Here is a 23,174-nt window from a genome sequence, read left to right on the forward strand (position 1 = left end):
AGTGTTTACTACTGTAAAAACCCGAAACCGTCTACGCCTTTTTTTCAAGTATTTTTATTTTTTTAGAGTTAAATTTCGATAACTCAAACTACAAGTCAGAAATCAAAAAAAATGAGTAATCAAATAAAATAAAAAAGATGAAAAAATGTTTATTTAGAAGAAAGTACATTCAAAGTAATTAAAGTAAAAGTAATAAATTTTTGACAATTTGAGAGAATTAAAAAACGAAGTGTACAACTTAAACTTGTATGAAATAATCAAGTTTTTCACTAAAAAACTAAAAAAAATCTGGTTAAAATTGAATTATTGAAAGATTTGAGTTACTGAAGGTTCGAGTTATCAAAGTTCAACTAGATATACTTTACAAATTTTTTTGAATTTTTTTTAAAAGTATTGATAGTTTCGGGTTTTTACGATAACAAAGACTTTTTTTCACTAATATGACTTTAAATTACTTTCAAACTTGGATAACACGAAATATGTGAATAAAAAGTTTCAGAAATTGAAACATCGAGTTATCAAACTAAATAAAAACAGGAATAAAAAATGGCCAAACAAATTATTTATTTAAAAGCATATATGTATATTTAAAGCAGTAGTACTTTTTTAACAATCTGAGTAAATTGAAAAAAAAACTGTCAAATATTTAAACTTGTTTGAAAAAATAAAAATTTTTAATGGAAAAATTAGACTTATATCGACTAAGAAATTTTGTTACTTTTGTACTCACTGAAGGTTCGAGTAATCGAAGTTCAACTATAATTTAAGGTATTCTTATTTTTTTAAAGTATAGTCAAATTCGATAATTCGAACTCAAATACATAATTTTTAGTTGCAACTAGTAAGAATTTTTTTTGTTTAAAGAACTGTTTTTGCCACATTGTGGAGAAAATAAATATTTACAAATTTACTTTAATTTTAGCCAACAAACTCTCTTGAAATTACGAAAATATATTCGTATTTTCATCGACAGTTTGTAAATATTTTCCTATCTATTTTTCAGTACTGTATCTTTTCAGTTGTAACATACTTTGCTGAATGAGATATTTCGTTTATTTTCTATTTCCGTGCAATTTCCTCTCCTAACAAAAATAATTCCCAAGAGTCTCGCCGTATTGTTAAAGAGCAATTTCATAATGAATTTTCCAGAAAGCCATTCTGACTTGTCTAGATTTTTTCAGCTACAAATTAAGCAGTCGGCAACAATTGACCTTCTGCTTGAAAAAACTGTAACGCATTTACAGGCCATCAAAGCAGAGAAGTTATTGTTAACATTCACCTCCAAGAAGACATAAATTGGGGTTCAAAAGGGCGCAGTCTGTTTGCACCTAAATAAATAAAATTCGTCAATATCAAAGGGGTGAAAATGTAATTTAGCCATTCGGATTCAGTGCGAAAGTTCGAGATATTGGTGATGAGTGAACAGTTTAAGGTTTTTCTTTTTGATTTTATTCCCTTTGATTTCAACAATGAGCACCGCACTTCGGGCGCTATTCAGATAATTGAACTGCGCTGCGTTCAAATATTCACCCCTTTGACAATAATTATGATTAGTTGAAGCTGCAGTGAAAACTAGACGTGACATATCAGCATGTTTACCGATTTTTAGAAAAAAATCGCTTTTATTTTTTTCAACTTTGAAAAACTTTGGTGTGTTTTAATTTTGTTGCTTATGTTTTCTCAAATGCGGCAAACTCGTTCCAGGAAACTATTTACTAAAGAGCGAAGCCAAACAATAGCATTTCAACTTTCCCGAGTTGATTGAATGTCTTTATTTCTTACCCGATATATAAAAAGTGGATACTTTTCGAGATTGTCTTGTTTCCAGTAGTGAATTTGAGCGGCAACAGGTCAGATATTTCACCCCAAACGTCGGCCCCATTTCACTCATAAATTGCTGTCAAATGTCCTGAAACGTTTCTTCCAACAAAACAACAATTTGCCCGAGTTTTGCGTTAACGCATCAAACTTTTATGAAACATAGATGCGTCAAGACGAGATGAATTATTTGTCTCTTTCGGTTTCATTAACGCTGGCTTTCTTGTTAAAATTTAAAGTTGAGAAGAAAGGACTTAATGGCGCTGTAAAGTTCGAGTTTATTGCGAAGTATGCAAATTTGTGGATTTTTCAATTGTAATTTTTTGTTGAATAACAGCAATTAAAAGTTTTAAACGAAACCGCAGCACGGATTAATTTTTTGTAAACGTTCTCGAAAATTTCAGATCACGTCTTTCACGAATTGAATTATGTCAGAAACCACAAAATATGGAAATTTCAATCGAACATGTGAAAAGGTAATAAAACTTTCTGTTCAATAGATAAAATCCGACTAAATCAAATATGCATTCTGCTGCATTAAACAATCTGCCGAACGCACAGTTTACACATCACAGCCCATTTTCATTTGAACAAAAATAAAATGTTTGTTTTTCATGTTTGTTTTTGAGAATTCCTTTTACACAGTGATAGACACAAGAGTTGATTATTAAAATATATAAATATATTAAGTCGTGTCCTTTGACTGTATTTAAATTTCAATAAAAAAATATTTACATTAATCAACTTTTTTACATTTTGCTAAATAATATTGCGAGGGGTCGTTAACTTGAAAAAAAATTCTACTAAAATTCTAGTAAGCAAAAAAATCCAGTAATTCCAACAATTAATCGTAATTCCATTGTTTTCCAATTAATTCCTATAATTTCAAATTCATTCCTGTAATTCACACTTAAATTACACCAAATTTCTAATAATCCACCGTAATTCCATTTTTTAATAATTAATTCCTATAATTCCAACTTAATTTTGGTTTTCAAAAATAATTTCAATAGAAGAAAGTTAAGAAATTCAATTATTTTCACAAGAAATTATCTTCAATAATTCTAAAAAGATTTTCATTCATTTCAGAAAAATTCCAGTACTTAATTCACAAATAATTCCAAGAGTTCCAAAAACGATTTACCAAAATTCCAGTAGTAGAAATATCCATCGTAATTCCATTGTTTTCAGATTAATGCCTGTAATTACAAATTAATTCTTGAAATTCAAATTTAATTTTCGTAATTCCAAATTAATTCCATGATGCCAAAAAATTCGACGTAATTTTCAAAAAAAAAATTGTCTCCGATAATTTCAAGAAGAATTTTAGTAATTGCAGAAAAATTCCTTTACAAATGATTCCAAAAAATTTTACCGAAATTCTCGTGGTTCCAATAATTCATCGTAATTCCATTGTTTCGAGATTAATTCTTGAAAATCCAAATTAATTCCTGTAATTCAAACTTAATTTCAACATAATTTCAAATTAATTTCGAGAATTTCAACGTAATTTTCAAAAGCAATTATTTCCGATCTCCGATAATTTCACAAAAAATTCGAAAAAATTTCAAAAAATAATTTCAGTAATTCTAAAAAATTTCACCAAAATTCTCGTGGTTTTAATGATTCATAGTAATTCCATTGTTTCCAGATTACTTCTTGTAAATTCAAATTCATTCCTGTAATTCAAACTTAATTTCAACTTAATTTCAAATTAATTTCGAGAATTTCAACGTAATTTTCAAAAGCAATTATTTCCGATCTCCGATAATTTCACAAAAAATTCAAAAAAATTTCAAACTGGTCTCCGATAATTTCAAGAAAAATTTTTATAATTGCAGAAAAATTCCAGTAATTCATAAATAATTCCAGTAATTCTAAAAAAATTCAGTGGTTCAAATGATTCATCGTAATTCTATTGTTTCCAGATTAATTCTTGTAAATCCAAATTAGTTCCTACAATTCAAACTTAATTTTAAATTAATTTTCGTAATTCCAAAATAATTTTTGCTAAATTCAACGTACCTAATTTTATCTCCGAACTCCGATAATTTCAAAAAAAATTCTAATATTGTAATTCCAAAAAAATTCCAGTAATTCACAAATAATTCAAATTAATTTTCAATAGAAATAAACCTAGTGTCGATCATTGTCAATCATTAGAATCAATTTGGCATGGATAAAAAATACTTTTCCAATTTGGCCGTGAAAATAAGCAACCATTGTGAGCTGTGAAATGTGCTTAATTTTCTCACTAGTTATAAAATATGACATTATTTTATCACTAGTGTTAAAAACACCCTTTTTACAGCAATGTCCCGACACTAGTATGATTTTGGAAAATTAAAATTTGAATTTGCTGCCTATAGTTTTTACAACCAAATTGGAAAAAATCTTGTATACAACACGATGGAAAATAGCTGTTTTTTGCACACTACGTGTTGGATCACAATCTTCACGTCCTGTGAAAAATAGGCTGATTTTGCAACTTGTTGCATAAATAGCTATTTGCAGACTATTTCCAAACAAGATTTATAAAAAAAAACATTTTTTTTTAAATGTTAAAAACAATGATGCCAATCAAATCTTTCAAATTTCTGAGATTCATCCAATCAGATTCGCGGTAATTTAGCACACAGGTAAATTACTGATAATTTGATTCTGATTGGATGAATCTAAGAAATTTGAAATATTTGATTGGCCTAAATTTTGTAAAGAAAATATAGTCTATATCTATAAATTTCAAAAATCTGTATAACTAATTCCAGAATTAACAACCCCTGGAAATTATTAAATTAATGAAAAGCTAATTAACTGAAATAAAAGCCTGCTCTGTTTTAAACAATTTTATTTTATTATGTTTTTTAATCCATTAACATTTGATATATTATAAATTCCAAGGTAAAACACCTTTTTCAACATCTGCTGTTTCCTTTATTTCAGTGTTCTCATTTCAGATTTATTTTTCATGTCTCTCATCAGATATGGAGCATAAAACCGTTCATTTCATTACGTTTTTGTGCTTTTCGCACGCAATAAACCCTGACTTAAACCGCGGAAATCTCCCCAAAACTGATTCTTAATTACTCTCCACTACCATCATCCCAATCCCCGCCGTCGTAATCGCGACTTATCGAACCCAAGATCTCGTTTCTGAGACACAAGCCTCCCGGCCAAAACCATCAATTTACATGATTTTCTCCAGACATCGGAATATGTGCATCTATGCATAACAAGTCTGACAGACGCTAACTATGGTAATATTGCCAAAACCAAGCCACAAGTAAGTGGATTTCAACATGCAGACTTGTTATCAACGATAGGGTTGCGATCATGTCAAACAACTTACCTGCTACTGAAGCCTTGGCTTGGGATAAAGGGCAGCAAAGTGAGTTTAGCGCAATAACCGCCACTGAAACAACAAGAAAATCGTCAGATTCAAGACTGAGAAAACGGAAGGAATTTATCGAGGGATTTAAAAAAATTTAATAAACCGCACGAGCACGGGGATATTAAAGCGAAAAAATGCGTGCCGTGTTAAACCTGAGAAATTTGAATTAAAATGCTCGATTTCGGGTGGTGATAAGGTGAGAGTAAAGAATAAAAATCTTGTTTAATTTCAGCAAAAATTACGGAAAACACCAAAACTCTTTTTCTCAAAAACTGAGAAAACCACAGGCAGAGTTTGAAGACTTTAATCTGAAGACTGTTTCGGTTAAATATCACAGCACTAAGAGTTCTGACAATAAAAATTCTCCAGCTACTATAGGTTAAGTCCTATTTAATAAAAATATTTTCAAATGCAGAAACAGATCAATACAAAATTAAATTCCCCTTCATTTACGAGTAATAGAAAAAAAAATGTGCCTTTTACCTGAAAAAACTCATTTAACCTTAAATTTTGTGAGTTTGTTAATCATTTTTTCAATTATAGGTAAATACATCAAAAAAATAAAAAATCAAACCTTTATCTTTCATATGGACAAATACAATTTTAAAATAATAAAAAATGGCAACAAAACCATAGATTTTTGAAAAAAAAGGTGTAAAAAAGTCTAAATATTTAAAAAACTTATAGATAATCTCCAAAGGACGCCAGAACTCGTCCCACAGAAAAAAATGCCATGTAAAGTAAGATACCAGGAATATGGAAAAAAAAGTTTAAAAAATTCTACCTATAAAAATTTCAAAGTTATGAGAGTTTAAATTTTGCACTTGACTATTTATTATACTGTTGGAAAAATAATTTTCGAAGTTTTTTTGCTACAGGCTATTAGAAGAGGAAACAAGGAAGTTGTATGCTAAATTGTAACTCTGTTATTTGTGGTTTTTATTGGCAATTTTTTTTTACCTTTACTAAATAATTATAAAAAAAACCATGTATAAGATCATCAGTCTCATTAATAGACATAAAAAAATGTCAAATGTGAAAAACATTTTTTTCATATTCCTAGTATCTCATCTTACTTGAAATTTTTCTCTGGGGCGCGAGTTGTTACACACCCTGTATAAGGCCAATAAGAACTCTCTCAAAATTCCTTGAGTCATCCAAAAACTAAAAAAAACTTTCTATTTAAAATTACGAAATTGATACCATTTTTTCGCCATCTTGAAAATATTTTCATTGAACAGGACCTAACCGATTATAAAAAAATTTAGTTTCTTATCATTAATGACAATTGTCAGAACTACTACTACTTCTAACTTAAAATTAAACCAAAAACCCTGTATATTAGAAAACTGTATTCAAAATGGCCGTTCTATTATAGCCTATTTCTAAAATTTAATTATCACCTAAAATCAATCTATGACGTTCTTTGTTCTCGATATTCTAGGAAGAGCCTTTAATCACGTAGATATTAATTTCTGAATTAATAGGTTTCATTCATATTCTATAAATAGATATGTACATATAACGCTCTAATAAATGCAAAGCAATTCCATCACATGTAACATTTACTCCTGAAAATGTATACGACTAAGAAGAGAAAAGTTGGCAATTAATAAATAGGTTTCTATGGGCTTTATTTATCAAAAAAATTACTAATTAAATAGTTAACAATAAAAAAAAATCGAAATAACTCTTTTGGTGGATGCGCCGGGTTAGTAACAGTGTTTTACATAACCAATAAGAAAGAGCTTTATTACAGACGAGCGTTGGTTATTACAAATTAAAACTCAAGGCTAAAATAAGATCTTCTATAGAGGTGTGTATACTATTTTATTTGCATCCATTCAATATTAACAATTTCCAACAAATCAAACTGTGAACAAAAACACGATTAGCCCGTCACACCAAACTTTTATTTTAATAGCACAACGCGTTTCGACCACAAAGTGGTCATCCTCAGGTGAGAATNGAAACGCGTTGTGCTATTAAAATAAAAGTTTGGTGTGACGGGCTAATCGTGTTTTTGTTCATCGTTTCCATACCAAGAAGATCCAAGAAGAAGAAAAATCAAACTGCAAAAAAAAAAACAAAATGACCTTTAACCCCTTTTTAGTTAGTATAAAAACATTATAAATGTTGTATGGTCATTGGCAAACAAATAACAACACATAACCTAACTAATTGTAATGATAGTAAACATATTTTTCTTATTTTAATTTTATTAATTTGTTTTTTACTTTCTTCTTTACGTCTTGGTATGTAATAATTTCCCGGCTAGATTTCAGTCATCATCAAGTTTCCAGTTGTAATCTGAATACGTTTGCGAATAAAATATTCGAATATCACAATGAGAAGCGTGTTTTTTATACTTTTTTTTTCTATTGAGAGATTTTTAAATTGAATTTTGTATTATATTGGACAGTTAAATTTTTTGTGATTGGACTTGTGAGGTACCCAAATTGCTTGAAAATAGCTCAGTGATGGTAAAAATATAGCATAAAAAGTTTATAAAAACAGTGTCACAAAGAGCATTTTCTGTAACTGAAAACAGTCGCACAAAATGCCCATTGTGACACCGAAATAGCGGTTTCCCTTATGCTTTGCTCATTGATTTGTTTTTATGATGCTCTATCTCTTTCTTATTTTGCTTTGCGTTCTTATTTGCTCTTATGCGCTTTCCCTCTCTTATTATACTATTATAATATGTCCAAATATTTTACAGTTCACGCTCTTATGCGCCCGCTATCTCTTATTGCTAATTTAAATTAGTATTTGAATTTGAATTAGTAAAAAATTGCTGACTTGAGCGGGGTTCAAACCCCGGACCTACCTACCACAAAGCGAAACCTTATACCGCTACACCACCACGCCGCCGACACTTCCAATGTTTTAATTCAATATATTCGTACAAATTCACACAAAATTTTTCAAAAATTTATTTCTTGCATTTTTGAAACGTTTTTTGTACTTTTTGAAATCTTTTTGGTCATTTGTCGTTTTAGTAGAGTACTATTATGTAAAAAAAATTAAACCGAGTAAATAAAACGTTTGATTCTACAGTAAACAAAGCTGAAGACTACTAAATGTTGTGTAAAAATAAATCCTGTTTTTATTTGTTATGAAATAGCTTCACAAACTTTTGATGATTCATTCATTCGTTTTGTCTTTACTACTAACTGTCCATAGTACTTACTTTTCAACAAACTCTTTAGTTTTTCTCCCACCAAAAAAATTTTTCGAACAAATCCTAATTGCTCCTTTTAAGTCATTAAAACAAGCTTAAACAATTTAACGCCCAAGTAGCTTATAAAAAAAAACTTTGCCCCTTTCCGTTTCAACTTTAATCTTTCAAAACGTCGTGAAGGTGGCGGACTAGCAAGGGCTGTTTCTAATGTCCGCCGTCCAATTACATTTTCCAGGTCTTATTGCAAGAACCAATCTTGTCAGAGTGTTATTACTGGCGGCAATGTGATACTTTGTTTAACCTCCAAGCAACAATTCTCTCCCAGACAAAGTGCACTTCGTGACACTCGCCACCGATTGACGACTCGCCAACACGTTTCAACTATTTAAAGCCCTGAAAAGTATCGTGAATCGTGAAGTTATTTAAAGAGATCGAAAGACTGAATAAACAAAATTTTTGATATGTGTCGAAATTGCAAGCAATATTTGAATTTCAGGGAAACCAACTTCAAAGAGAAATGTGATGGTTTGTGCAACTTGAGCGAGTTGACTTATTAACATTTTACATTTCTTGGGACCCATAATTGGTTTCCGGGGAAATCCGTGAGAATAATTATGCATTTTAATTACATGACAAGTCTAGTAAATCAAAGTATTGTGCAAGTCGCGAATTTGTGATTAAAATTCGTATCTTTATTAATTTGTCAGATGTTAAAATCTCTAATGTGAAAAGTTCAACAACTTTCTTTGATGTCTCGTTAATATGCATATCTAAGAAAAGCTAATATTCAATTACTGCAACTTTTCCTTCCTTAAGCAAACTACGTGCTAATGGAAGCTCAAACTTGCATAAAATCGTAACAAGAATTCACTCTCAATGAAAGTTTTAATAACCCCTTGTACTCACTTCTTTACACACTGTGTAATTACGTCTGAAATGCATATCTGCCTTATCCTTAAAAACCAAGCCGCAAGAAGGCAAAGAAGATAAAACCCGGCCGAAAGAGCAATAAAAAACTCACATTTATCTGTTATCCTCTTAGATTGGCATTCCCAACCTCCCTATCTCGCTTTTAAACTTTTTGCTTAAAATTAACCCCCGCGTTTGTGCGATTTGGTTCAAACAACCTGTTTAGGGCAAAAACGATGATAAATTGAACAACAAAGTCACCGCGAAACCACACAACTTCATAATAAATTATCCCAAAAGTTAATGAAATCGTGTTTTTTCTTCAAGCTTCACGTGGAGGTTGCAATTCAATCGAAACATGATGCTTTCACACGGCGAAACTTATTTTCCGCACTAAATTTCATTTGAAAAAACCGGAGTTATTCTCAAAACACGCCAAAAATTGCAACAGCGTTGGTTTATGTATTGCTGTTTTATGATATTAAAATTAGCTTTGGCCTGGATTCATGTCCATTTGGTGATTGTGAAACAAATTAATCCCGGGTTAACGACAAATTATTATAAAATCATGACCACATGTGATTTATTTGTTTTGACAATTATTCTATTACTATGAAATTAATTAATTATAAAATAAATAAATTTATGAATATTTTAGTTAAGAGTCAAAAGTGTTGTTGCTCCTTAAAAGCAACGCCTTTTAACCAGATTATGTATTTAGATTATGTGTAATTGGCTTAGCGAGGCACCTAATGCATTTTCCAATAAGTTAGCTGTGCTACATTATGTTTTAAGTAATTATCTCGGGTCTACAAAACTAACAGTGTTATATCCTCATAATAGGAAATAATTAGAACGCTGGCTAATTCGTGTCATAAAGCGTTTGCTAGGCTAGTCCCAGACTAAATGTCTTATAAATTAAATCTTTRCTTTTAACATTTATTTCGTTTTGGAACTGACTCGACTGCAATTTCCGGATTAGACYTAGAAAAATGTTGGACGGTAACGAGAGTTCAGTTAACGACGGGAAATTTCGCGAAATTTTGCTCAAATTCGCAACATTTCAAGTAGTAAAAATCATAAATGAAAATTCTCTGCATACTTTAGTAAATGCTTCAAAATAAGACAAAAATCCTGTGCATATTTGTCGAGTTAATAGCCTGCGAAATATAGTTACAATATTAAGTATTTCAGCAATAAGGCCACCCAAGCGCTTAATTGAATCTATTCTAAGCCAAATCAAGGCAAAAATCCAGTTTTTGCCATTTCAGCATCTGAAACAATTTGGGATTTTCACTCGATAAAATACGCAGATACGTTTTGCTGCTTGGCACAAAATTCATTAAGAAAAATGAATTAAAATATTGCGCACATCAAAGAATTTTATGATTATAACTGGAAATGTTCCCTTTGTTCGGTAATACACAAACTTACCGTTTTATTGGAATAGGTTTCATCCAAAAATATGAATCTCGCAAAAAATTAATGAAAAACCCCAACCCTACTCATGTGTAAGAAAAGTTTGGTATTCACCCCCCGTGCGAGTAAATTTCACGCCCTTGCGGAAACCTCCCCACGCGTAATTATAGAGAAGTTTAAATTAGGCAAAGGTACTTTAAGAAAGATGGGCTAAAAGCAGCAGCGACGCGTTTTTGGTTAGGGGTGCAAACCGGTGCTTTATTGTTGGCGAGGGTGGCACTTGCTAGGGCTTTAAATATTCACAGCGTGAGATGTCAACGGTCTTTGTAATATCGGTGTAAAATTTTAACACTGTTAGGCACGATTACCATAGTCAATAAATGTCAATAAAATAATTGACTTTTGTGGGCGTTGACCCCGCTGCCAACCTTGCAAAAAATTGAGCAAGTACTCGGATATGAAAATTCCCCGACTTTGCTAATTCTCTTTACGAAACGGCTTAATTGTAAAGGTCGTGAATCCGGGGATATTTGTCAATGTCGTGTTGGGAACCCTGCAACAGTGACACGTTCCGTAAATGTTGATTTGTTGTTCAAGTTTGGTAATCCTGTCCGTGAAGTATGCGTCGGCACCAATTATTAAACTTGACACAACTCCAAATAGGTTACCGATTAGGCACGAATATCAATGTCATCCATCACTCGAGTGTAAATTTAGAAATTTACACATGTGCATAGACAAGAAAATAATAAATCAAGGCGCAAAAAATAAATAGTATATTATATCACAAGTTAGAGAAGAGATTTTTTATACCCGAGATGCGAAGCATCGAGAGAAATAACAAATGCTCTCCACCGTATTTTATATAATATTTTTTTCACTACTAGCATATTTATTACCCAAACAACGATGAAGAATATAACCTTACTTAATGGGCATGTTGCCTTAGACGTAATTACATTCTTAATCGTATTCTTATCGTAAATGAGGTTGTCTTTTTTTAGTTCTTTATTTATGAAAGAATTTTTTAACTTCATAATATAAAATATTTGTTATAACTTCAAAGAAAAGTGTTAAAATTTTTCCTACTACCGACAGTATTTCTACATAAAATGAGTCTATTTGTTGTTTTGACAGAAAAATTAGAGGTAGGGTTATTTTGTTGTTTTTTTTAATGAGAAAGTTTAAGCACTCTTTATTAAACTTTGCATTAATGTCATCTCAAAATACTTCCGCTAGTATTTGTGAYGATACCTAATAGTTTTAAGTAATAATAATCTAGATATATTTTATCGAAGTAATACTCTTCAGTATCAGTATTTACCCACCTCTAATCCATTATTGCCTTTGGTCAACAATGAAAATAATTATTGACTCCTAGAAGAGAAAAACAACTTCATAACCACTCGACAAACTGAATAATGATACCTTTTACAACTAGAGGTGAAAAATAGTATATTATTACATCACAAGGTAGAATAAAAATTTTTGCAGCCAAGCTGTCTTTTACCCGAGATGCTCAGCACCGAGGAAAATAATAAATGCGAGGCTACAAAAATCTTTTCAATTCAATTTTTTTCACTACTAGCACATTTTTTTACCCAGAAATACAATAGTGAAGAATATAACCTTATTTAATGGGCATGTTGCCTCAGATGTCGTAATTCACAACTATATTACTTTTCTTAATTTATTATTACTACGGAGATTATTACCTAGAATAATTAATTACTTGCCTGAATTATTAACTAAAGTTGGAAGTGTTATTTTATTCTTATCGTAAATAAGGTTATGCAATTTTTTTACTTCTACATCTAATAAAAGAATTTTCTTACTTTATAATATGAACTATTATAGCATAATATAAAATATAGAAATAATATAGAAATTCTAAAAAAAGAGAAAGTGTTAAACAAATACTAGCAGAAGTATTTTAATATGAAATAAGCCCATTTGTTGTTTTAATAGTTTTGACAAAAGTAGAACAATTAGGTGAGGTTATGCTGATTTTTAATAAGGAGGTTTAAGTCTTCTTTATTTAATTTTGCATTAATTTCTTCTCTACAGTTTTAAATAAAAATATTCTAAATACTCGTATGTAGCGTTATTCATAAATATGAAGCAATATTTGAACCTTAAAAATGACCTATAAAATGATGTTAATTTAAATAATAACTCGTGTCCGATCTCTATTGATAAGAATTTTACAGCCTTCGGAATGTGAAATTTGGTTTTTTTTCTAATAACTTTGGATCCATTTGACCAAATATTATAAAATTTGGAATAGTTACTTGCGAGAACATTCCCTTTAGGCTAGTAATTACGAAAACCGGATAAATAAATGTCCGGATTCAGCAGTTGCAGGTCACATTTCCTGTGTTTTTCCGTTTTTTAGCCTTTTAACACTAATTTTTTATATTAATTTTGATTAAAAAACACATAACCTTTTATACCACTAAAATGGACCGTTATAAAGATATTTTAAAGTGAGAACTGCACAACGCTGAAAATGAAAAATATGTATTTTGAATAAGTGGTGTACACGGTAACCAATGACCACGGTCACCTAAATCGCTGCGAGATATCTGTTAACTTTGACAATAAATTTTTGTGATTTTTTTATGAATTAAATGCTACGAGATCCATTTAGATTTATTCTAAGTTATGTTTTTCTAGTCTAAGATAAACTATTTTATTAAATATTTTCGATTAATCGTCTAATAATAATCGTCCAATCTCAAGTTGACAGATGCGTGACAGCAAAATATGTGACCATGGTCATTTGTTGCCGTGGATATCACTCATTCAAAATTTATACTTTTTGCTCAGTATTGTGTAGTTCTCACTTTAAATTGAAATATCTTTAAAACGGTCCATTTTAGGGGTTTTAAAGATTATGCGTTTTTTATTCAAAATTGAATACTCTATTGTTTTGACCAAAAAAAAAAAAAAAATGTTAAGGGGCCAAAAAAACCAAAAAACACAGAAATTATGACCTACAATTGCTAAAATCGAAAATTGAGTAGTTGTATCCGGYTTTTGTAATCACCAGTTCAAAAGGTATGTTCTTGCAAGTAACTGTTCCAAATTTTATAATATTGGGTCAAATGGTTTCGAAGTTATAACAAAAAAAAACAAATTTCCATACCCACATTCCGAGAGCTGTAAAATTCTTATCAGTAGAGATAGGACACGAGTTATTATTTAAATTAACAACAAATACATCGAAATCTTTAATTCTGGAAATTCAGTGTTTACGTTCAAGAGTCAAATTAAGAACTTGCTTTTGAATAATTAACTTTGTTCAACTGAATAAACTGAGTTGGTGAACTGATGTTAAAAATAAATGCAAAAGAATTTATTTCTGTTCAATTTTTGTTTTTTTATTTTTTTTCATTTTTCTTAAAGAATTCTTACTTGTTTTTGAGTGACTGACAATGATTTTTTTCTTTACTTTTAGTTATTAAGTAACTTCGGAATTTATTTTTATTTAAATTTTATATTGTTTATAATAATAATTTTTATTTTATGTTATATTGTTTTTTTTTCTATTAATTTTCTTTTGAGGTTAAGTTGAATAGCTTCAAGCTAGACTTCGCCCCGCATCTTTGTATTACTTTTAATTTATTAATAAAGACCTTTATTATTATTATTATTAATTAACATCATTTTATAGCTCATTTTTGAGGTTCAAATGTTGCTTCATATTTATAAATAACCGAGTATTTATATCAATGTAATGAATACAACGAGTAGTCAAAAACTGTCGAATATTTTTTTGAATGATCATTCGCTTATGAACACCATAAGTGCGCAGCGCGAACCAAATGTCAAACTTGCTATACACATAATTTCATTGTCATAACAACGTTGAATATATAGTTATATTTTATCACGAGTGAAATTTGTTGTCTAAAATGCGAAAGTAAATATCTCCTATTTTAATGGTTAATATTTGAAAAAAGAGAGGTGAATTGAATAGTCTCCAATAACGATATTTATTACCCACCTCTAATCCATTATTATCCTTGGTCTATAATGAAAATTATTGACCATCAGGAGAGAAGGACAACTGGACAAACTAAATAATGGTACTTTTTACAACTAGAAGTAAAAAAAAAATTAAAATCGTCTTGAAATTTCTTGAAACGGTTCCGATAAAAGCGCCTCAAGCACGCATACAATCTGGTTCAAGGAGTAAATCCTGAGTATAAAACGGTGTAAGACCGGCATCACGTACACGACTTGAATAAGAAAAGCACAAAATGTATGTAGTGAATTCGTCCGTCCATAAATTTTATCGCGGATACTCGGCCCTTCTAGACGTAATACCAGACAACAGTCATTAAAAGTCTTGACAATTAACTGAGAGGAAAAACTCGAGATCCTCATCCGCAAACTTCTTTCCGCAACAATTAGTCTTGTCGTCGATTCGTTAAGCGATAAGGAGGCCAGAGGCGTACATAAAATTTACGACGGCAATTTTTAAAATGCCTTCTCTGCTTTGATAATATAGCAATTAAGAAATTAATAACTTTTTCACGCAAAAGAAGAAGTTTCAAATTGGGAATTTGTGCGTTATTTAGATCTCGGTTAAAATTAAACGTTTGATAGAATTGGAAATTTATGAGTCGTAAATCAATACCTACTCAATATTTAATTGTGAATAAAAACGGGTTTATTAGTGTGCTATTAACGAGATCGACAGGAAATATCGATGTCCTTAAACCTGACCTGGAATCGCTTATTTTACATTAACTGCCAATTTCGTGAGGAGTGTAGGATTCATTTAAATTTTAAATTTAATTGAGCCGATTTTAAGGACCCGGACGATGATGACGGTGATGGGAATTAGCACACCGAACAAATTGTTGACGCTGTCTTTCAGTAATTAGTTTTTCTCTAAAATTTAAATCGTACTTTTGCCAAAACGATCAACTTAAAACTTCTTTTTTAGTGAAGTTCTCGTCCTGAATATCCCACTTCTCTGTTTACAGCAAGTGTCCACTTTCAAGTAAAATCCGTTGAAATTACGACTAAGTGCAGACTCCGGGCAATGCAGCAACGCCATTTAAACACGGAGTTAAAATCAAAGTTGGTGCTCATCAAAGGAAAATTCAGAACATCATTGGTAATAGCTCGAGGTCAGTCCACATTTTTGATCGTAATTACTATCCCTGTTTTCAGGGCCGGGCCCCGGGAAAATCACATGGGAAAAAATTAAAAATTAAGCTGAGAATCTCATTTTATTAGCAAAATAAAATGGCTTTCGATTGAACATTCACAAACAGAAAGCAACGCAAAACATTAAAAGATATTACTTTTTTTTTCTTCAACAACATTTTTATAACAAGGTAGGAAAAAATGCCACAATCCAGACATTTGCTCCATTTTCCTGTTTGCTTTACTTAAATGTTGCAAAAACATGTTTTATTTTTAGATTGCTCTTACAATGTTGTCAAGTTATTAAATATTGTTTGTTAGTTCAAAAACAAGCTTTTAATGAGACTTCCTAGAATCTGTAAAATCATTTCCATCAAAAAATAATAATTAATCAAAATTAAAGTGCTAAAAAAATGTGATCGTATTCTGAGAATAAAATTTTGTTTTGTTTTTAAGTTTTGCTAGTTGAAGAAAATGTAGATAGTTGTAATTTTTAGATCATAGCCTTTGTAAAAAAGTTTTATAGTGGGTTGCCATTCAAAAAAAGTTAGAATTTGGAATTAATAAAAAAAAAATTTCTTGAAAAACGTCACAACTTTATAGTACCTTATCATTCATAAATTAGTTTTTTTTTTTTAAATTAATACCGTTTGGTTTTATATTTTCTGTTCACCTAGTATATAGGGTGTTAGCTAACATGAGCAATTACATGATGGTATTTTGTGACAGGCTGCATCTTTTCCCAAGAAAGTATTTTTTTCTTACAAGAAAATAATTTTTCCTGCGACCCTAACAGAGAGTAATTTTTTCCACTATAATTTCAAAAAGGAAAATGGCCAATTACCTCCCAGGGAACTGTCAAAATTACAATAAAATCATATGTAACCTCTCAGAGAGGTAAAAATTTTACTCCCCCATAGAAACGGAAAAACATGCTGCTAGATTTTTTTTCACTTTCCATAAATAACCATTTTATCAAAAACTTTTTTTGTTTGAAGTTGTCTTTAGTCTTACAGGAAATTATATGTAAAACACAAAAAGAACACTTTCGGGATTTTTTTTTCTTGTTGCACAAATAATTATTGTCTAATCGAGACTATAAACAAATGCAATTTCATTTAAAATTTATTTAATACCAAAATTACTCCACAATAGTGATCAATTTAACCTTGCGATTGTCAATTTGACGAAAACTTTATCACTTAGAAGAATTATAATGACATTTCTGTTGATTTATTAATAAAGAAATTAGTTACATGACAGAAAAATAACACTAAGAAAGTGAAGACACTTTTTTATTTCCAGCTTAGATCTCAAAGTTGTTGGTGGTAATTTAAAATTTAAAATTAAAAAATTAAAAATAAATGTAGACAACTTATAGAAATAAGAGCAAAAATTGATTTATAAACACTAATAAAAAAAATCCTCGTCTTAGAGGAAGTATTGTCCTATCCCCTGTAGCCAGTCCGGCCCTGCCTTTTAGTCGCTCCTCATGCCTTTTTAATTGCGGTTATTTCGTTTGAAATTTGAAGCTTTTGTGGTACGCCATTCATTAATATTTTATCCCTAATTAAGTGAACTTCGAATTTGTTAATGTCACACTTGTCAAATTACAACATCTGTTACATTTGTCGAAATGAATAATACAGTATGGGATCTAATAAATGAAGGATGTTAGAGACCTAATAACGTAATTATTCAAGACCTGTTTTATTTTTCAAGAGGGTAGGACCGGTGGAAACCGGTGACCGGTTTACGATTTTTAGGAGTGCGATAATTTTATTTACATTTTACATTTGCACTAATTTTGTTATAAAGCAACAACAAACAATTTTTTCACTACTAGATTTAGTATTTTGACAAATCATTTGCGACCTTTAAATGGTAAAATTAAAAAAAATTGTATAGACATTGGTAGATACTAATCTAGTGCATCACCTAAAATTATTTTAAACTATACAGCATGTCCCAAAAATAAGTTACGATACAAACTTGTGTTTTTTTAAATGACACACCGTATATTTCTTGGCATTTTTGGATGTACCCTTTTAAAACAATATTTTTTCGATAAACTTTTATTAGTCAATTTTGCTTAGTTTTAGAAATAAGACGTAGATTTTTATGACAGTGTTTTTAAGCAAAATTTTTATTAGTCGATTTTGTTTAGTTTTATAAATAAGACGTTTTTTTGATAAAAACATGCAATTTTTAAAAATTTATTACACAAACACTAAGACAGCTAGAACAAATTTTTTCTTACTTCTGCGAAGAAGAAAGTACAGAATTTAGAGCTGTTTTGCATTTGTAAAGATTAATAAATTAACAAGTTTGTTAAAGCTAAATAACTTAAAACATTTAAATGGAACACCCTATTTTTTACTTTTTTCGCTTAGTTTTAGAAATAAGACTTTTTTTGACGAAACGTGCACTTTTTAAAAATTTATTACACAAAAACTAAGACAGCTAGAACAAATATTTTTTCTTACTTCTGCTAAGAAAACACAAAATTTAAAACTTTAGCAATTTTTTGTGTTTTGCAATTGTAAAGATTAATAAATTGAGAAGTTTGTTAAAAGTTAAATAACTTAAAAATTTTTAATGAAACACGTTATTTTTTATTTTTGCATCTAATAGATTGATAAATTGTCTATCTAAAAAAATAAACTTTTAATGTCTAGAATTGATAAATAATGAAAAAATATTTAACATTCAATATTAATTGTAGCAACAATGCCTATAAATATCTCAGCATTGTTGATACACGGATCACTTATCCAGAGATTTATACAGAGATTGTAAATACTAAAATTCGAATTATTTTATTGTAAAAATAAAAAATAATGGATTCAGTTTAACACAAATATGATTATTAAGTGATCTTTCTTCCATCTCTTGTGCAACTGTGCACTTTTTGGCTACTAAAGTTTACCGTTAAATATCTTTTTAGTTATTGATTATAAACATCTAGAAGTAAATAATTTTAGAAAAACAATTTAAAAACCTTTTAAATGCAAAGACAATAAATAGGGTGTTCCATTTAAATTTTTTTAAGTTATTGAACTTTTAACAAACGCCTTCATTTTTTTTATCTTTGCAAATGCAACACACTACAAAAATGTTACAACTTTATAACTTGTACCTTCTTCTTTGCGATAGTAAGAAAATATTTCTAGATGTCTTAGTTTTTGTGTAATAAATTTTTTAAAAGTGCATGTTTTCGTCAAAAAAAAACGTTTTATTTTAAAAACTAAGCAAAATCGACCAATAAAAGTTTAAAAAACATTGTCATAAAAATCTACATGCAAAAACGCTAAGAAACATATGGTGTTTGTTTTGTAACTTATTTTTGAGAAACGCTGTGTAGTTGAAAATAATTTTAGGCGATGGACTAGATTAGTATCTATCAAAGTCCTGTATAATTTTTTTTAATTCTGCCCTGTGAAGGTCACTAATGGACTTTTTCAACATGCTGGGACACCCTGTATGTGTTCTATAATTTCTACACATTTTCGAAAAACAAACAGAATTTGATATCCGTTTCTATAGGTAAGTATATTATAATATTTTTTTTATCAGTGCCCTGATGAAAACCTCAAGAAACCGCTTTACGAAGACAAAAATTGTATTTTAATTTTTGCAAGACATTTTCGGTATTTCCTCCCCTTGTTGAATTGAGCGATTAAGAAGCGCCCGCGGCGCGAAATGCTCGATCTGCCTCACGAGGCACGTAACTAATAACGATTAATCATCGCATTACCGATCCGAGAGAGATAAATTCGGTTTTTCGCTTTTGGTGCAGACAAATGTTCGCTTAAAAAGAACACGAGTTGGACAAGATCGGCGGCGTCCACAGCAAGTCCGTTCTTTGACCGTAGATCACGACTGCTATCTCGGTCTATCGCGCCTCTGGCCGCCAAACCGTCCCTCTTTGACTAATGCTGGGGCCCCCGAGGCCATCACTCCTTGCTTTATGGCGGCCTGGAGCTCCATGTTTTATCCTCGTAATGATTTTGTGATCAGGCCGTAATAAAATGTTGATTTTGTGGTGGACACGAGACAAGTTTCGTATTTGACGATTTTTTGCACATAAATTCACCCTCGAGCAGTGTGAGTCGTGCTTAAACAAAGGGGAGACTTTCACACTCTACACAACAAATCTGCTAATCTTTGAAATTAATCTATTTACATATCTCGCGAGYCAGCGTTGAAAATTAAAAGGAAGTGCTGTCGTCAAGCAATTGGAAAAAATCCAGCTTTCTCATTGAACAGTCTGCATTCTTGCGAACCAGCACGACTTTTTCCGTACTACTGTGTCTATTATAATAAGCAATACATGAATCTTGCCAAGATATGCGAAATATATGGGTTATGGTTGAGCCAGGCGTAAATTTAGACTGTCTGAACGAGTCCATTTTATGGATACTTCTGAAATATTAGCAGTTAAAAAGTTGAAAGAAATTTCATTATGGGATGATTAAACCGATTCAAACATCAAAGAAATTGCCAAATTTCGGACTAACGCTGCAGAGTTTACGCATAAATTCCTCGTTTTAGATGTACGACAACACTTTGTTGCCAGCTTAAATTCATTCAAGAAAGAACAAAAATATTTTAACGAAACATAAAACTGAAACAACAATTGTACTTAAGTGGGTCCTCTAGGGCCAACCCTGTATTAGCATATATAAATACTGTACTTACTAAAACAATGTTTAAAATACCCTGTGTTAAAATTATGTTGACTATTCTAGTTTAACTATACTGAAAATGTTATTTTTTTTATCTAAGTATAAAAATTTTGAAGTTATGAGAGTTTAAATTTTGCACTTTGACTCTATTTATTTCTGTTGGAAGAGTAATTTTTCAAGTTTTTTGCTACAGGCTATTATAAGAGAAAACAAGGAAGCTGTATCCTAAATTGTAACTATTTAATGTTATTTGTGGCTTTTATTAGCAAAATTTTTGTACCTTTACTAAATAATTATAAAAAAACATACACAAGATCATCAATCATTAAATAGACATAAAAAACTGTCAAATGTAAAAAAAAATTCCAAATTTTTTGACAGATAGAATTTTTTAAATTTTTTTCATGTTTCTGGTATCTTATCTTACTTGAAATGTTTCTCTGAGGCGCAAATTCTGGCGCATCCTGTATACCAAAGACAAAACAATTGAAATCTTACAGTTGCTTAGTATCATAAAATACGGTTTACTGCGTAAATAACAAAATCCCATTTCTAGATTTAATTTTGAATAGGGTATCAAAATCAAGTTACGTCAAATTGAGTAATAAAAAACTTCATAAACAAAATGAACTCAAAATCAAATAGTAGATTATGCAATTAGGAGTAAAAGTAATAGTTTATTACGTGGCGAAAGTAAACGTAATTCAGCTGAGCCTCATAAACTAACTTTTACTCCCAATAAAATATACTATTTTATCCACAAACGTATTTAGATTGAAAGAAATAGAAAAATAATTAGCAAGTAAATGAACAAAATAATCAGAAGGCTTTGCAAGTAATAAAAACATAACAACGCTTATAAACAAATATTACGCGTTAGTATCCCAATTTGTGTTGAGATTTTTGATAGTGTTTATTAATTTAACTATAGCAGATGACTAGTGCAGTTAGTAGTGCAAAATGTGGAATGCTGATGTCTACAATGTACCTCTCTAAAAAGCGAGCGAAAGAAAAAAAAATAAACAATGGTAAATGTCATGGTAAACGTAAAAACGCTTAAGTGCAAAAATAGGATTTTTGCTTCATGGCTAAAAAGTAAAACTTTTATTGTATTAGTCATAAAAGTTGTAGATAACAGTAGTAGATAAACCGATAACCAACTAAAATCTTTATTTAAAAACACAAACGTTAGCCTACTTTTTTATAATTAAAATAATATTGGTGAACTATTTACACTACCTTAAAGACCAGATAAAAAACAAAAATTTCTAATGTCACCATATAGTAATCCTAAAAACTGCTACATACAACGAAAAGATAATTTTAATTTTGAAACATAATATACTTACTTAGTATTTTGGATAGAAAACAAAATTTAAATAACAAATTTATAGTCGCTGATAGAAAAAATAAAATCAAAATATGTAAAATGAAAAATTACTAAATAGAAGAATTTTCGAAAAATTGTTAAATTAATGTTAACATTGATTGTATTATTTTGTAAGTTTAAGTTGGTAATGTAATGGTTTCCTAAGATGTTTTAATATGAGGATAAGTAGTTTCATTATTGGCTTACATTATCCTTCAATTGTAACATTGTGATAGCTCTGAAGAGGGTTTGAGTAATAAACCGAAACGTTTGCTAAGTGTCAATCCCTTTCCCCAGTACATTCTACGTAAAACTAACTCAAAATTCCACTGAAGCTGCGACCTAAACCCTTTAGCGTAAAGTTGTTGTTTAATTTAAAAATAATATAATGATAATTCTAAACTAAATTTTATGTTCATTTGTATTTCATTGAAGATTTGGAAAATCTGCAATTGTTTTGTAAAGTTTTACGAAAAATCATCGATGATTTAAAAATATATATTTTTTATTCGATTGCATCATAAGATAGAATTTTTCGGTATGAAAGTCTGGGCGAAAACCCCATGATTTTGTTAAAGACCATGTTTGCTAGCAGGGGCGGACTGGCAAATTTTTATATGGAGTGCTAAGTTGAAATGAGGGCCCAATATACAATACAATAAAAATATGTATAAAAACTACTTGTCACTTAATGTAGTAAATTTTTTTGAAGGAGTTTTCTCTATTGAGATTGTGACGTCAGTTGAAATCATGATGGTTTAATAAACGAAAATAAAGTTTTTAGATGAACGTCTTCAGAGGCTGCTTGTAATTTTAATTTTTGTTTTCTTTTCGTTTATATGTACCAAATTTATACTTATATTTAGATTTTTCCATTATTTATGCCCACTAATAATTAAAAAAAAATAAAATTAAATTAAATTAAGTAAAAACGATATTYTATATCGGTTGATTACAAAATTTGTGGCATAATTTTAATTACGAATACCCCTCTACAATTGAGAATGGATAGTACAGTATTTATTGACCCACCTCAAAAAAATTACAATTTTACAAAAATCGGTATGAAAAAATGATTTTCTGGAAATATTTTTGTTACCGTTTATCCGATTATTATTAAATTTTGCATGTTAAAGGACAAAAAGACACTCTTTGATTTGGTGTAAACGGAAGTCTTGTAGAAGCTATACATTTCCGGTAGCAATGGGTCCTCCCAGTTTTGGGATCATAACT

General features: G+C 30.0%; 1 protein-coding gene across 4 annotated transcripts in view; it reads right to left on the reverse strand.

Annotated features, from left to right (window-relative positions):
• The window catches only part of LOC123011473 (neuropilin and tolloid-like protein 2), a 149,934-nt gene that overhangs the window by 72,472 nt on the left and 54,288 nt on the right, over positions 1 to 23,174 (reverse strand). For 3 of the 4 annotated variants that reach the window (XM_044408918.1, XM_044408916.1, XM_044408915.1), the window contains exon 2: positions 5,168 to 5,230. The exons of the other annotated variant lie outside the window; for it this stretch is intronic. In XM_044408918.1, the coding sequence (XP_044264853.1) occupies positions 5,168 to 5,230 (63 nt within the window). The remainder of the gene's footprint in view (positions 1 to 5,167; positions 5,231 to 23,174) is intronic. 4 annotated transcript variants of the gene reach the window in all.

The sequence above is a fragment of the Tribolium madens genome, unplaced genomic scaffold (assembly GCF_015345945.1).
Source record: "Tribolium madens isolate multiple individuals breed KSU strain unplaced genomic scaffold, Tmad_KSU_1.1 Scaffold_91;HRSCAF=231;Tcas5.2_LG7, whole genome shotgun sequence".
NCBI classification, from domain to species: Eukaryota; Metazoa; Arthropoda; class Insecta; order Coleoptera; family Tenebrionidae; genus Tribolium; species Tribolium madens.